Source organism: Notolepis coatsorum (assembly GCF_963971535.1).
Source record: "Notolepis coatsorum genome assembly, chromosome: 15".
NCBI classification, from domain to species: domain Eukaryota; kingdom Metazoa; phylum Chordata; class Actinopteri; order Aulopiformes; family Paralepididae; genus Notolepis; species Notolepis coatsorum.
Genome location: NC_140179.1, coordinates 46,542,203 through 46,559,076, shown reverse-complemented (window position 1 = coordinate 46,559,076; position 16,874 = coordinate 46,542,203). Strand labels below are relative to the sequence as shown.

The window sequence follows — 16,874 nt, the reverse complement described above, 5'->3', positions numbered from 1 at the left end:
CATGTTAGGTACACACACACACCATAGAAGACATGCATGTTAGGTACACACACACACACACACACACACACACACACACACACACACACACACACACACACCATAGAAGACATGCATGTTAGGTACACACACACACACACACACACACACACACACACACACAGACAGACACACACACACACACACACACACCATAAAAGACATGCATGTTAGGTACATACACACACACACACACCATAGAAGACATGCATGTTAGGTACATACACACACACACACCATAGAAGACATGCATGTTAGGTACATACACACACACACACACACACCATAGAAGACATGCATGTTAGGTACATACACACACACACACAGACACACACACATACACCATAGAAGACATGCATGTTAGGTACATACACACACACACAGACACACACACATACACCATAGAAGACATGCATGTTAGGTACACACACACACACCATAGAAGACATGCATGTTAGATACTAGGGGTGGGAATCACCAGTTTCATCACGATACGATACAATATCGATTCTTTGGACAACGATACGATATTTGCCGATATCACGAAGTCTGCCACGATACGATTAGATTCAGGTGCCTGCGATCGATATGAGGCGATATTATGTGCCCATTTAACGCAATCAGTCACATTTAGATCAACTAAAAAAAGGCTACGGAAATATCAATTGATGTTTTTATTTTTGAGCTCTTCCAGAGTCAGACATTTAAATGAAAAACAATCTATTGTTTTTAATACAAATAGACATCCTGTTCACTTTTTATATATTGAGCTTTAAACTTTAAGTAAAATGTTTTGGAACTCACAACACGCAAGCTAAAACCCCTTCCTCTCCCAAACTTCCTACAATTGTTTTATGTTGCATGATGATCATGAATACATTTATTATGTATTCATGTTTAAATATCAACATTATCTGTCCATCCTCAGTAACACACACGCACACACAGAATGCCCCTCCCCCAGTCCCCCACAGAAAGGTAGACTGCCCCCGCCCATCCTCCTTCCCCTCTCCTCTCTCCTGTTCTCTCACGGTTAGCTGCTTAGCTTAGTTAGCTTAAGCAGTTCATTTAGATATTTAACTCGACGTGGGCATAAAGGAATGGCGACGATGCAAAGCATGTTAGATGCATTTGACCCGTTGCGGGGAAAAAACTGCACAGACTTATATCGGGTCGCAAAATAGACGCTCTGTAGCGCTGTTCTGCTGTAATGTCTACAGGGAGTTTCACAATACTGGGCGCCGGCAGATATGACTCGCGGGATTTTCAAAATAAGAGTATCGCAATATGAATAGATCTTTTTACGTTGCATCGATCCTATTTGATTATTGATAATAGATCGATATATCGATCTGGATCGATGTATCGTCCCACCCCTATTAGATACTAGTGATGCACGATATCGGCCGCTGATATGGCCGTTTTTTTTACACATCAGTATCGGTCCGATATCAAGATAGGGCCGATATGGGCCGATATTTATTATTTATTATTTTATTTTTACATGTTTTGGCCTAAAATAGTTTCAAAATATCAGTCATTTCTGAAAATAAGTTACAAAAGTAAAAAAAAGTATGCGTTTTGGAGAACGCTCTTTATTTGAGTATCATAAAAAAAGTGTTTTCTATATAGAGATATCGATATCGGTAAATATCGGTATCGACCAGAACAGCAATATTAATATCGGTTATCGGTATCGGCCACAATTTTCACATCGGTGCATCACTATTAGATACACATACACACACACCATAGAACACATGCATGTTAGGTACATACACACACACACACACACACACACCATAAAAGACATGCATGTTAGGTACACACACACACACACCATAAAATACATGCATGTTAGGTACATACACACACACATACACCATAGAAGACATGCATGTTAGATACACATACACACACACACCATAGAAGACATGCATGTTAGGTACACACACACACCATCAAAGACATGCACGTTAGGTACATACACACACCATCAAAGACATGCATGCACATACACACAAGGCACTGGCGTCAGGACTGTAGTTGATTCCCGGGACCCCCGTCTGTGGCGGCCCACTGCTCCTACCTGCTTAGAATGGGTCAAATGCAGAGGAATCGTTCCCCCACTGGGATTAATAAAATAGAAAGCAAGTGTAAAAGTGCCCAGAATAGAGAGGAGAGGATGTGTGTCTTGTGTGAACAGCATGCGTGATGTCCACCAGACTGCTCCCAAACAGAATTCAACCCTGTTATTTATTTATTTTAAGCTGCCTTAATGCATTCAGTAGAAATAGGCCCCCTGCAGTACATAGAAACAGGACGTTTCTGCATACAAAGCATACGACTAGATGTGTGTGTGTTTTAGCCTGGATGCATGGTGTGTGTGTGTGTGTGTGTGTGTGCGTGTGTGTGTGTGTGAGGGTTTAACATGCACGGCAGGCCCACACAACTAGTACTGTTTTACTGTTTTATTAGTACTAGTACTGTTTTACTAGTACTGTTTTATTAGTACTAGTACTGTTTTACTTTTCTCTCTTTAACCCCCCTTCTATTTTCTCTCTCTAACCCCTTCCTCTCTCCCCCATCTCCCGCCCTGTCTTATCTATCTATCTATCTATCTATCTATCTATCTATCTATCTATCTATCTATCTATCTATCTATCTATCTATCTATCTATCTATCTATCTATCTATTAAAAAACCATTCACATGGGCACAGCTGGGTAGTGTAGACTCTAGAGGACTAAGCACTCGCCTACCACCGTAGAGACTCTGGAATGCAATCCAGCGGTCAGCGGTACCTCCGGCTTGGTCAGTCGTCCCTACTAACACAATTGGCAGTGTTAGCGAGTGGGAAGCTGGTGGGCTATGTGTCCTGGTCGTTGAAAACAGCGCCTCTTACTGGTCGGTCGGGGGGCGCCTGTTCAGCAGGGATGGGATCTGGGGGAAATAGCGTGAACCTCAGCACGCGTTACGTTCCCCTAGTGAGAGTCCTCGCTGTCAGGTGAAAAGAAGCGGCTGGAGACTCCACATGTGTCGGAGGAGGCATGCGATAGTCTAAACCCTCCCCAGACCGACAGTGGGGCAATGCGTGCAATGACCAGGAAGGGAATTGGCATAATGACTAAATTGGGGGATGGGAGATGCCCCCCTCCTCTCTCTCTCTCTCTCTCTCTCTCTCTCTCTCTCTCTCTCTCTCTCTCTCATGTCTAACTCTATGTCTCTCTCTCCAGGGTCTGAGGAACAAGCCAAAGAAGACAGGCCATGTCAAACCAGACCTGATAGATGTGGACTTGGTTAGAGGTAAGCACTGTGTGTGTTTGTGTACTGTCTCCATTAAGCTAACATTAGATCATATTTAGATAATATTCCAGACAGGCTTACATAACACCCATAATCATCTGTGTACACACACACACACACACACACACACACACGCACACTAACACTAACCTGAGATGCCAGGCTCATCAAGTCAAGTCAAGTCAATTTTATTTATATAGCACATTTCCAGGCAGTGGCAGCTGGCACCAAAGTGCTTCACAGGCAGGTTGATAAACAAAATAATGTGATGCAAGATATAAGATTAAAAACATAGTAAAGCAATGAAAGTAATAAAAAACAAAATAATATGATGCAGGATATAAGATTAAAAACATAGTAAGGCAATGAAAGTAATAAAAACAGGTAGGGCACAGTAAAACAAAGAGGATAGAAGGGCCAGGGGTCTAGTAGTGATTAAGTGGGGGGAAGGCCAAGGAGAACAGGTAGGTTTTTAAAAGTGATTTAAAAGCTTGCACGGTCTGGGCGGTCCGTACGCTGAGGGGGAGGCTGTTCCACAATCTAGGCGCTGCAGTGGAGAAAGCTCTGTCTCCCCTAGTCTTGAGCCTAGTTCTAGGCACCACCAATAGCAGCTGGTCAGCTGATCTGAGGGATCGGTGGGGGGTGTGGCGGTGCAGGAGCTCAGACAGATAGGGAGGAGCCGTGCCATTTAGTGATTTAAAAACATTTAGGGCTAATTTAAAATCGATCCTAAAGCGAACAGGCAGCCAGTGGAGTGAGGCCAAAACTGGGCTTATGTGTTCATGTTTTTTTGTTTTGGTGAGGAGGCGCGCGGCTGCGTTCTGCACCAGTTGTAGGTGGCGAAGCAGGGATTTGTCAATGCCCGTGTAAAGGGCATTGCAGTAGTCGAGGCGAGTGGTGACAAAGGCATGTATCACCGTCTCTAGGTTACTTTGGGAGAGGTATGCCTTTGTCTTCGCCAGGAGTCTAAGGTGGTAAAAACTGTTTTTGACTACGGCGCTGACCTGTTTGTCAAATTTAAAATTGCTGTCGAAGATGACCCCGAGGTTCCTGACAGAGGTAGAGAGGTTTGGACCCAGGGGACCAAGTGCGTCAATGAGGGGGGCCGGGGGGGCACTATTAAAAACAATGACCTCAGTTTTCCCTTCGTTTAGTGTCAGGGAGTGCCAGCAGGTACCAGCGGTCACCCGTGTCAACGTCCTGTCACTCATTCACACTCTATCTTCACCTCTCTCTATCGCTCTCTCTCTATCTTTACCTTTCTCTCTATCTTCACCTTTCTCTCTCTCTATCTTCACCTCTCTTTCTCTCTATCTTCACCTCTCTTTCTCTATCTTCACCTTTCTCTCTATCTATCTTCACCTTTCTCTCTATCTATCTTCACCTTTCTCTCTCTTCACCTTTCTCTCTCTATCTTCACATTTCTCTCTATCTTCACCTTTCTCTCTCTTCACCTTTCTCTCTTATCTATCTATCTTCACCTCTCTTTCTCTCTCTATCTTCACCTTTCTCCCTCTCTCTCTCTCTCCTCTCTCTCTCTCTCTCTCTCTCTCTCTCTCTCTCTCTCTCTCTCTCTCTATTCACCTTTATCTCTCTCTATTCACCTTTCTCTCTCTCTCTCTCTATCTTCACCTTTCTCTCTCTCTATCTTCACCTCTCTTTCTCTCTATCTTCACCTCTCTTTCTCTCTTTTTCTCTCTCTATCTTCACCTTTCTCTCTATCTATCTTCACCTTTCTCCCTTCTCTCTTCACCTTTCTCTCTTCACCTTTCTCTCTCTCTATCTTCACCTTTCTATCTATCTATCTTCACCTTTCTCTCTCTCTCTCCACCTTTCTCTCTATATTCACCGTTCTCTCTCTCTATCTTCACCTTTCTCTCTCTATCTTCACCCTTTTCTCTCTCTATCTTCACCTCTCTCCTCTATCTTCACTATCTTCACCCTTCTCTCACATCTCTCGCCTTTTTTCTCTATCTTTCACTTTCCTTTATTGACATCTCTCCTCCCTCTCGCCTCTCTCCCTGTCCCTCCACCCTCCCCCTCTCTCCCCCTGCTCTCTCTCTCCCCTCCCCCCTCTCTCTCAATCATCACTCTTTCAATTATTCATCTCAACAGTCAAATTTCCCCTCATTGTTATTTCATGACAGATTGAGAGAGATATAAGGAGAGAGATGGAGAGATGAGGAGAGAGATGGAGAGATGAGGAGAGAGATGAGAGATGAGGAGAGATGGAGAGACCCAGAAAGAGAAATGGAGAGACTCAGAGAGACGGATGAGGAGAGAGATTGAGAGACCCAGAGAGAGATGAGGAGAGGGATGGAGAGAGACCCAGAGAGAGATGGAGAGACTCAGAGAGGGAGAGAGAGGGAGAGACCCTGAGAGAGAGACAGAGGCAGAAGGGTGAGGAGAGAGATGGAAAGACTCCAAGAGGGAGACGAGAGAGGTGGAGAGAGAGACGGAGAGACTCAGAGGGAGATGAGGAGAGATATGGAGATACCCTGAGAGAGAGACAGGTAGGTGGAGAGAGAGGGAGAGACTCAGAGAGGGAGATGAGGAGAGAGATAAGGAGAGCGATGGAGAGACCCAGAGAGAGATTGAGATACCCAGGGAGAGAGATGGAGAGATGAGGAAGAGATGGAGAGATAAGGAGAGATATGGAGTGATGAGGAGAGAGATGGAGAGACCCAGGGAGAGAGATAAGGAGAGAGACAGAGAAAGAGAGATATGAGAGAGATGGAGAGACTCTGAGAGAGAGAGATGAGGAGAGAGATTGGAAGATACCAATACAAGTATAAATGAGATAAGAGAAAGGGAGGAGAGAAATAAAGTATTATAGAACAAAAGAAAGAAACAAGAGAAAGAGAAACGTAAGATAGAGTGAGTGTGTGTGAGAGAGAGAGAAATAGTGGAGGTAGAGAAGGGTACACAGAGAAAGACACAGGCAATTAGAGAGAGAAAGAGATGGAGAGATGAGGAGAGGGATGGAGAGACTGAGAGAGCAATAAGGAGGGAGATGAGAGAGGAGAGAGAAAGTATGATAGAACAAAAGAAAGAAATGTGAGATAGAGAGAGCGAGAGAGAGAGAGAGAATGTTGAGTACAGAGACATTTAGCTGATTAGTTTAAGGTCAGTAACCTCATCACCCTCGTGCCACAAAAGCTAAATTTAAGATGTAAGCTAAGATTGCTCTCTAGAGTCTAGAAGACCATCTGTCATATACTATATCTGTTCCCAAATATAATGTATAGAGAAAGAGAGAGAGATAAGGAGGAAAGAAAGAAAGATATATCAATTCGGATATCTCACAAAATGATTTCTGAAGTACTCGAGAATGTTAATTGAAATGTACAATTTCAGGTTGAGAATGTTAATTGAATTGTAAAGTTTCAGGTTGAGAATGTTAATTGAAATGTAGAGTTTCAGGTTGAGAATGTTAATTGAAATGTACAGTTTCAGGATGAGAATGTTAATTGAATGTACAGTTTCAGGATGATAATGTTAATTGAAATGTACAGTTTCAGGATGAGAATGTTAGTTGAAATGTACAGTTTCAGGATGAGAATGTTAGTTGAATGTACAGTTTCAGGATGATATTGTTAGTTGAATGTACAGTTTCAGGATGAGAATGTTAGTTGAATGTACAGTTTTGGGATGATAATGTTAGTTGAATGTACAGTTTCAGGATGAGAATGTTAGTTGAATGTACAGTTTTGGGACGATAATGTTAGTTGAATGTACAGTTTCAGGATGATATTGTTAGTTGAATGTACAGTTTCGAGATGATATTGTTAGTTGAATGTACAGTTTCAGGGTGATAATGTTAGTTGAATGTACAGTTTCGGGGTGATAATGTTAGTTGAATGTACAGTTTCAGGATGATAATGTTAGTTGAATGTACAGTTTCAGGATGATATTGTTAGTTGAATGTACAGTTTCAGGATGATAATGTTAGTTGAAATGTACAGTTTCAGGATGATAATGTTAGTTGAAATGTACAGTTTCAGGGTGATAATGTTAGTTGAATGTACAGTTTCAGGATGATATTGTTAGTTGAATGTACAGTTTCAGGGTGATAATGTTAGTTGAATGTACAGTTTCAGGATGATAATGTTAGTTGAATGTACAGTTTCAGGATGATATTGTTAGTTGAATGTACAGTTTCAGGATGATAATGTTAGTTGAATGTACAGTTTCAGGATGATATTGTTAGTTGAATGTACATTTTCAGGATGATAATGTTAGTTGAATGTACAGTTTCAGGATGATATTGTTAGTTGAATGTACAGTTTCAGGATGATAATGTTAGTTGAATGTACAGTTTCAGGATGATATTGTTAGTTGAATGTACAGTTTCAGGATGATATTGTTAGTTGAATGTACAGTTTCAGGGTGATAATGTTAGTTGAATGTACAGTTTCAGGATGATAATGTTAGTTGAATGTACAGTTTCAGGGTGATAATGTTAGTTGAATGTACAGTTTCAGGATGATAATGTTAGTTGAATGTACAGTTTCAGGATGATATTGTTAGTTGAATGTACAGTTTCAGGATGATAATGTTAGTTGAATGTACAGTTTCAGGATGATATTGTTAGTTGAATGTACAGTTTCGGGTTGCTACTCTGTATCACAGGTTGTGACATGTGTGTGTTACTGTGCGTCTCCCGCCAGGCTCCGCGTTCGCCAAGGCCAAGCCAGAGAGTCCCTGGGCGTCGCTCACCAGGAAGGGCCTCGTGAGAGTGGTCCTCTTCCCTTTCTTCTACCGCTGGTGGATACAGGTCACCTCCAGATCCATATTCCTCCTGCTATTGGCCCTATACCTACTGCAAGGTAAGGTGTGTGTGTGTGTGTGTGTGTGTGTGTGTGTGTGTGTGTGTGTGTGTGTGTGTGTGTGTGTGTGTGTGTGTGTGTGTGTGTGTGTGTGTGTGTGTGTGTGTGTGTGTGTGTGTGTGTGTGTGTGTGTGTGTGTGTGTGTGTGTGTGTGTGTGTGTGTGTGTGTGTGTGTGTGTGTGTGTGTGTGTGTGTGTGTGTGTGTGTGTGTGTGTGTGTGTGGCCTTCTGCTCGGCTGCTCCTCGCCTGTGGAATGCCCTCCCTGACTACCTGAGAGCACCACAGACCACTGCTTCTTTTAAAAGAGGACTAAAAACGTACCTCTTCACAAAAGCCTTCTTATACATGTCTGTTATTTTTGGATGTTTTCATACCTTGTTTTTTAATTGCTTTAATTTTTAAAGCCTATGTTTTACCCTGTAGCACTCTGAGATTTGGTTTCCAAATGTAGCGTGCACTACAAATTGGATTATTATTAGGCGTGTAACGATGCATCTATCCTAATGTGACGATTCAACTGCATCGATTTGAAAATGTTAGAATCGATTAGAATCGAAATAAAAAATTAAAATTATTATTATAAAAAGAAATTGTGTTTAAAAAAATATATAATGTATTGACCTATAGTCCATTCATGCTGAGTGAATCAGTTCCCCCAGCCACATTTGTGTATTCAACATTGTTTGGGGAATCAACTGATAGAAAATGTATCGAATCGAACCGTGGTCAAATGAAGAGATTTCATGATGCATTGAATCGTTGCCTGAAGAATCGTAATCGAATCTAATCGTTGTGAGGTTGAATCGTTACACCCCTAATTATTATTATTATTATTATTATTATTATTATTATTATTATTATTATTATTATTATTATTATTATTATTATTATTATTATTATTATTATGCAGCATGTATATATTTGTGTGTATTTAAATATGCACTGTGTGTGTCTTAGTATTAGGGCTACACCGATTCAGATAAAGACGACTCTCTCTGTCTCTGTGTATTCCTCTCCGTCTCTCTCTATCTCTATCTCTATCTCTATCTCTATCTCTATCTCTATCTCTATCTCTATCTCTCTCTCTCTCTCTCGCTCTCTCTCTCTATCTCTCTCTCCCTCCAGTGTCTGCAGCGGTCCTGTATGCATCCATTCCTCACACTCATGGTATTCCAGCCACAGAGGTGTTCGGGGCCACCTGGCTCATGTTGCTGCTGGGGACCGTGCACTGTCAGATAGTCTCCACCAGAACACCCAAGCCTGTCTCCAGCTCCGGAGCCAAGAGACGCAGGTAGGAGGGGGAGACAGGGGAGAGATGGATGAATAGAAGGAGAGGGAAAAAGGGAGAGAGATTGAGATTAGGAGGGATGGCGAGGAGGGAGGGAGATGAGAGGGATTCAAGGAAATGATGAAGAGGGAAAGATGGAGGCAGAGAGAGGTGGACAGAGAGATGGAGGAATAGGGAGTGGGGGGGAGAGAGAGAGAGAGAGAGGGGGGGGAGATGGAAAGAAAGATGGAGGAATAGGGAGAAAGGTGAGGTGGGAAGAGAGAGATGGAGGAATTGGGGAGAGAGGTGGGTATTGAATGTGAGATGCGTTAATACTCCATTGCTGCTGTTGTTTCCACTGTTGTTTTCTCCTGCTGGTTTGTGATGCTCTGCTCTGGGTTGATATGAAAGTGCATACAGTTTCTAATACTTAAAGGGGAATGAGACCACATTGTAATGGATTCACAATGTTCTTCCTGTGCTCCCAGGACAGTTAACGTCAATATTTGTGAACGTGCATCACTCATCGGAGAGAGAGAGAGAGAGAGAGAGAGAGAGGGAGGGAGGGAAAACTTGGGATTTGTGAGGTCACCTAGATTTCAAATCTGGAGGTTCCTCGTAGATGAGTGTGTTTACTGACAGTAAATCTTGTTCTCACACGAGGGGTTATGGTCGAGGGTTGTTATCTTTTCTAAACGGGGCTGTAAACATCCTCTGGGTGTAAGAGCTCACAGAGATATTTTACGGCTCCCCGTCAATTATTTATGGTTTTACATCCCAGTGATGTCACAGATTGGAAGCTTCGCTCTCTGATTTCTAGCCTTTAGGAGGAATGGGTGGTACCGACGGGGCTGACCTGGGCCACATCACTATCGTAATTATGTGAATTCATCAAATGAGTGGCATTCCCCTTTAAGCAAATACTTTGACATTTTCTTTGTATTATTTTAGCTTTATTTATTATAATTTTTACATCTTTTTGTTATGTATTACACATACAAAGACAAATCCCACATGTCAAGGTTATTTTAAAGCCAGCTCTGTGGAAGTGTGTTTAAGCCTCTGGGAGATCTTTCTGGAAGCTCTATAGCACTTTTCCTATTCACAAGACCAGTCCGCTGTGATTGTATCAGTAGTAGTACATGTGTTGTCATGAGCCTGGGTTCCAGGTCAAGACAAGGGGGAGATTCAAATTGAATGTCAGTCCCTCGCTAAAATCTCCTGATTAATACATTGGTCTTACGGGGTTGGTCAATCAGCCGATGAGCTGATGGGTTTATTTTTGTGCTATGAGGTCTCCAGAAAAGGTCCTCTCGTGGGTTATTTCCTGGTCATTTGTTAGAAGAGGAGTGTGTGTGCATATATATCCGAGTTTGTGTGTGTGTGTGTGTGTGTGTGTGTGTGTGTGGGGGGAAGGGTCATGTGACCAGGAACTAACTCACACACTTCCTGTGTTGTGTAGTTTTACCTGTGATTTGCTCTTTAGTTAAGAAACCTTTGTAGGTTTTAGATCTCGTCGGATCTAAAGATCTCGTCAGTGTGTGTGTGGCTGTCATGACCGCTGTACCTGCTGATTTTTAGAACATTATAAAAGACAATTTTCAGCAAAGAAAATTGGACCATGCCACAGTTTTGGAACGAGGGTTTGGGTTTAGGTGCGCCTTCGGATCAAACTGCTTTTCTCATTGCATCACCTTTTCCTAAATTACTTTATTTCAAATTATAATTTGAACAGGAGAATCGTTGAAAAAGGGGCAACGTTATTTTATCGCAAGAGTGATTCTGTTCTGGATCTTTCTTTCTCTCGTTCACTCCCTCCTCCATCTATCTATCTATCTATCTATCTATCTCTCTCTCTTTAATTCGATTGAGTCTATGTCAGGGTAGGGGTCAATGTAATCTGAATTCAATTATTCAATTCAGAGTTTAAAAACACAAATTGAAGTTAATTTGTTAATGACAGCACGTTCACTCAAGCGTGTCATTCAGTCATTGTTTTTATATATATTTATTTATTTTGAATAGGACAGTAGGTTTCCATTCTTAATAAAGGAACACTCCCAACATTTTGGGAAATGCACTTATGTGCCGTCTTCCCCCAGAGTCGGATGAGAAGATTGTCAGTTTTGGAGTCGTCGGACGTTGTATTTCTTCACTTTTTTCACGGAGCTAGGCTAGCTGCTCCCTACCGCTTCCAGTCCTTGTGCTGAGCTAGGCTAGCTGCTCCCTACCGCTTCCAGTCCTTGTGCTGAGCTAGGCTACTGGAATACACAGAGATGAACCTGGTATCAATCTTCTTGTCTGACTCTGGGGAAGATGGCAAATAGTGTATTTTTCAAAATGGTGGGAGTGTTCCTTTAAAGGGAAACTTGAAACATAAACATTTTAGTTGGTTATTGTTTTTTATGCCAGACATCACCTTGGAGAAAAACGTTTCTACATTCTTCCCTCAGTTTCTCTAAAAAAGGTGTTTTAGTATTGTTAGCATTATAACTTCCAGCTATCTGTGGCCATTGGTTTAAAGGAGACATGTTAGCATAGCTAGTAAGCCATGTCATTGAAACCAAGGGACAAATGTACAAACTTTGGTTAGTGGAGAATAATTACCAACTAAAATTGCAAATGTTAAAAGTCTCCCTTTTAGAATTTGAAGTCTTTCTCCTCCTGTTTTGACTCAAGGGAGTTGATCTTATATTGACCATATGCACACAGAGGCACTTATGTCATGCTCAAATTGGGATTCCTTTCGAACCCTGTTCCCACCCACGGTAGAAAGGGGAATCCCGACCTGAGTGTGACATAAGAGCAAAATGGCCTCCGCGTGTGTGAACATGGTGAATAGGATGCATTCTATCTACATCCCAACTATAAAGTTGAAAACTGAAAACCGACAAGAATCCTAGCGCCAGACGATTAAAACAGAGCCTCTGAACCTCTCCCGCTCTCCTCTCCGAGCAGCGTCTTGGGATCCCCCGTTCTAAGTTTCTCTTCTCCTCCTCTTCTCCTCCTCCTCTAACCGAAGGAAGTTGAGGAAGGCCTCTCAGATGGAGGCGCATAGGGAAGGCGACGGGTCTAGCACTACCGATAACACACAGGAGGGGGCGCCACACTCCCACACAGCCAACAGCACATACAGACTGTGCGCTCTCTTCCAAGATTTCTGGCATGATATCTTTAAAGCTGGGTGTGTATTTCGCTTTGTTTCTCATCTTTTCACAATAAGAGGTCAAGTAGGAAGTGAAGGGGCCTGGGATCAGTTCACTTTCATCAAATCAGTCCGTTTTGAAAAGGAATCTTCCAAGTTATGTATGGAATACAATCTACAGCATATATATATACAATGTATCTACAGCATGTATATATATATTATATTTATATCAATTGATATTCAAAATAATAAAATAAATACTCATCATAATAATACAAATATATATATATATATATATATATACCGGTGTGTGTGTGTGTGTGTATATATATATATATATATATATATATATATATATATATATATATATATATATATATATATACAAAGGGACTCATTGCCAATCTGAAAGGAAGTCATTGGATATGTCTGTTTGTAACTTGTTGAGTTACACATTCACATTCTGACTGGGTTTATTTGGAAGTGAATTTACCCCAAACCTTTTAAACAAACCTTCTGCTTCCTGAACTGCTACACCCTCTCTCACCGGTCAGTAAACTGATCTTGTTGGAGGATGATTTAAGTAGAATAATACTCGAAAGTCAAAACGTCACTCCTGTCGACCGGGACGTTGGCGATGTGAGCAGCACAGTACGATGTAAACAAGGATGCACTTTCTTTCGATTTACCTTCTTTCTTTTTTCTTTTTATTAGATGATACAATTCAGGTTCATCTGTTGGAAGTTAAAATACTATTAAGATATTTTTTATCCTAGCAGAAGAAACTGGATCTACTGTAATGGTTGACCCTACAAAACTGGCTTCTCATGAAAGTATGTTGAAAGAAGAACATTTGGTAGATTATCTAGTTGTGTGCGGCTCATCAATGAATGGAATAAGTCTGTGTTCAAAAAGCAGTATATTCTTCTTCCGTCTATTATTTCTTCACCCATCAAGTCTCCTGAGCTTTACTGATTCATGGCATGTTGTTGAGAGGAGCGCTGATCTGGGCTCAGTGGCCAGGAACACCTGTCTTCATGACCTCATTCATCCTAATAGACTGGAGTTGACTCTAGATCAGTGCTCCTTTTAGTTATCCCTCTAGGTCCAATAGATTCCCATATCCCTTTCTATTCCTCATGCAGCTGATTCCAGCGAACCAAAGGATGCCTTCAGCAGATGCAACAATGTGGAACGTTTTAGATTTAATGAAGAAAATTTGTATTAATTCAGTCATTCGCTAATAACAACTACCAGTACCCATATCTCCACAGTATATCCTGTATTAACGCCCAACGTGAATGACGTTTAGTTGTGTTTAAAGTTCCACATGTTGTGTGATCCTGAACGTACACATGGTTAGTTTTGCTGTGCATGCTGCATGCCCGTCCCTTCATCCCAGCTTCTAGATGTACATGTGTGTCCTTCAGTGTGACCCTGTCCCTCACCTGACCCTTACCATCCTCCACGTCCCTCTGTCCCCCTCTATCTCCAACCCTCCTTATCCTCCCTTCCTCTCTCTCTTTCTCTCTCTCTCTCGCTCTCTCTTCTTCAGATCGAAGAAGTCCAAGCTGTCCATCGACAAGTCGACGGAGACCGACAATGGCTACGTGTCACTGGACGGCCGGGTGACCAACCGGAGCAGCGAGGAGGGGCTTCAGCTCCACGAGCAGCGATGTGATTCGCTGCTCAGAGCTGCTGACGAGGCGTGCTGGAACGCCCACGTCGTGCCCACTCACACCCACCCCCCCTGCAGCGGTGGGCTGATGCTGATGAATGGGAATAAGGTAATGATAATAATAATAAGGTGGTGGTGGTAATAATAATAATAATAATAATAATAATAATAATAATAATAATAATAATAATAATAAGGTGGTGGTAATAATAATAATAATAATAATAATAATAAGGTGGAAATAATAATAATAATAATAAGGTGGTGGTAATAATAATAATAATAATAATAATAATAATAATAATAATAATAATAATAATAATAATAATAATAATAATAATAATAATAAGGTGGTAATAATAATAATAAGGTAAAATAAAAATAAGGTAAAAATTATAATTAATAATAATAATAAGGTAGAAATAATAATAATAATAATAATAATAATAATAATAATAATAATAATAATAATAATAATAATAATAATAATAAGGTGGTGGTAATAATACGGTGGTAATAATAATAAGGTAATAATAATAAGGTGGTAATTATAATAATGAAATAATAATAATGAAATAATAATACGGTAATTATAATAAGGTCATCACAATAATGATAATGAGGTGATGATAATAAAAAGGTGATGATGATGATAATAAGTTATAATAATAAGGTAATGGTAATAATAATTGTGATAATGTATTAGTGGCTTAGTGACTCGCCTGCTGTGTCTTCAGGAGCCGTCTGAGGCATCCAGCGAGGAGGATCCCGAGGCGTCCTACAGCGCCCTCCGCAGGGGGGTGGAGAGAATGAACAACGACTGTACACTCCGCAACCGCAAGAACACACACCACTACAAGAAACACTACGCTGTCGAGGTACTTTTTCAGTCCCGATACCGATACCTGGGTTTGGGTATCGGCCAATACCGATACCGCTCCGATACCCATTGTCCAAATTCTTTTTCCAAAAAAGTTTAAAAAAAGAAATTTAATCCACTTTTTTTTTTATATATATATATATATATATATATTAAAATATATTTAGTTTTTAAGAATTGTAAAGGATCACAAGTGTGTTTTTGATTTGTTGTAAACAAAGACAGAAAATAAACTTCATTCAATTAATAAACGGTATGCCTCACTGTGTGGAAGAGACTGGGATCATTATTTTGTGCAAGGCAACATCAGGCTTGACTTAAAACATTACTTTCCTAACTTAGTGAAACTAAATGTAACAAATTAACACATAGATATAAATGTACTGAATGGTTATTTCTTATTTTATTTATTATATATAAAAATGTAAAAAAAAATCCGATATATATATATTTTTTTACCGATACCCGATCCAGCTATTTTACTGATATCGGCGGCCGATACTGGTACCAATATCGGATCGGTGCATCCCTAATAGAGACACACACACACATAGACACACACATACAAATAAAACTCTTGAATCTTGAATCTTGACATACACTCCGCAACAACAAGAACACACACACACCACTAGTACGATAAACGATGTTGTATGCACACACATACACACACACATATAAATACTGTGGCCTTGAACACTTATTAATAACAATATTATTCTATGTATTCTGTATCTGTTTTATGTATGTTTTAACGCTGCTCTCTTGGCCAGGTCTCTTGCAAACGAGATTCGTAATCTCAATGAATCATGAATAAAAACATACACATACATACCAGTGCATGTGAGCGGCGCGGCGTGTGAGCGGCGCAGCGTGTGAGCGGCGCGGCGTGTGAGCGGCGCAGGTAGCGGAGCGGGCGGTTTTGACATGAGCGAGTGAGTGGGTTTTAAAATGGGTCGGCGCGACGTCCGGAGCGAGAGTTCTCCTTCGCTCCGGGCCGCTCACAGTGGTTTAACACTGATGTAATATACATGTAGTACAATGCCAAAGCAACAGATGGCGATGTACAAACATGAAGGCCATTTTCAACCAATGAGAAGGGTGAACCGTCACTCACATCCTGTTAGACAAAAGTATATGCCGCCATTGTTGTTGTCGTTAGCTTACATGCTAACGTGAATGGCCGCGACCATAGCATTGTGGCTAGGCTAGCTATCATCGCTTAGTAGAGCTAGTGAATGGATAAACAACGTTATTTAACATTGCAGAATGGGTACAATTACAATACGGCTCAATACAAACAATTGTTAAGGGGCCCAGGGGGTGTAGACTGTTGTAGTTTGAGCTAATTTACACCATCCTAAAAAAAAATAAAAAAAAATATCTGCCGAGCGATGGGGAGCGGGGAGCGCTCGATTCAAGGTGAGCGGTGAGCGACTTGGGGGCGGGGTCAACATGAGCGATTAGCGGAGCGGAACAAGCCGTCTAGAGCGAAGAGCGGATTTCACGCCCGCGCCGATCCGCTCACATGGCCTGATACACACACATGTTTATATACAAATGCACATACACGCACACACTATTATGAGAAATAGCACTCTAGATATACGCACGCAGAATATTGTGTATTTAAATAAGTATTGTTAATGATCATGTATCTCTCTCGGTCTCCTTTTTCTCTTTCTCTCTCTGCCTCTCTCCCTCTCTCTATCTCTCTGTGTGTCTCT

At 41.2% G+C, this 16,874-nt stretch overlaps 1 protein-coding gene across 3 annotated transcripts in view; it reads left to right on the top strand.

Annotated features, from left to right (window-relative positions):
* LOC311241822 (protein PHTF2) overlaps positions 1-16,874 on the top strand; it is a 175,724-nt gene that overhangs the window by 133,323 nt on the left and 25,527 nt on the right. The window contains exons 5-10 of one of the 3 annotated variants that reach the window (XM_084330739.1): positions 3,276-3,345; positions 8,016-8,174; positions 9,300-9,465; positions 12,464-12,625; positions 14,145-14,376; positions 15,005-15,145. In XM_084330739.1, coding sequence (XP_084186865.1) covers positions 3,276-3,345; positions 8,016-8,174; positions 9,300-9,465; positions 12,464-12,625; positions 14,145-14,376; positions 15,005-15,145 — 930 coding nt within the window. The remainder of the gene's footprint in view (positions 1-3,275; positions 3,346-8,015; positions 8,175-9,299; positions 9,466-12,463; positions 12,626-14,144; positions 14,377-15,004; positions 15,146-16,874) is intronic. The other 2 variants (XM_084330741.1, XM_084330740.1) reach the window with 2 other exon arrangements.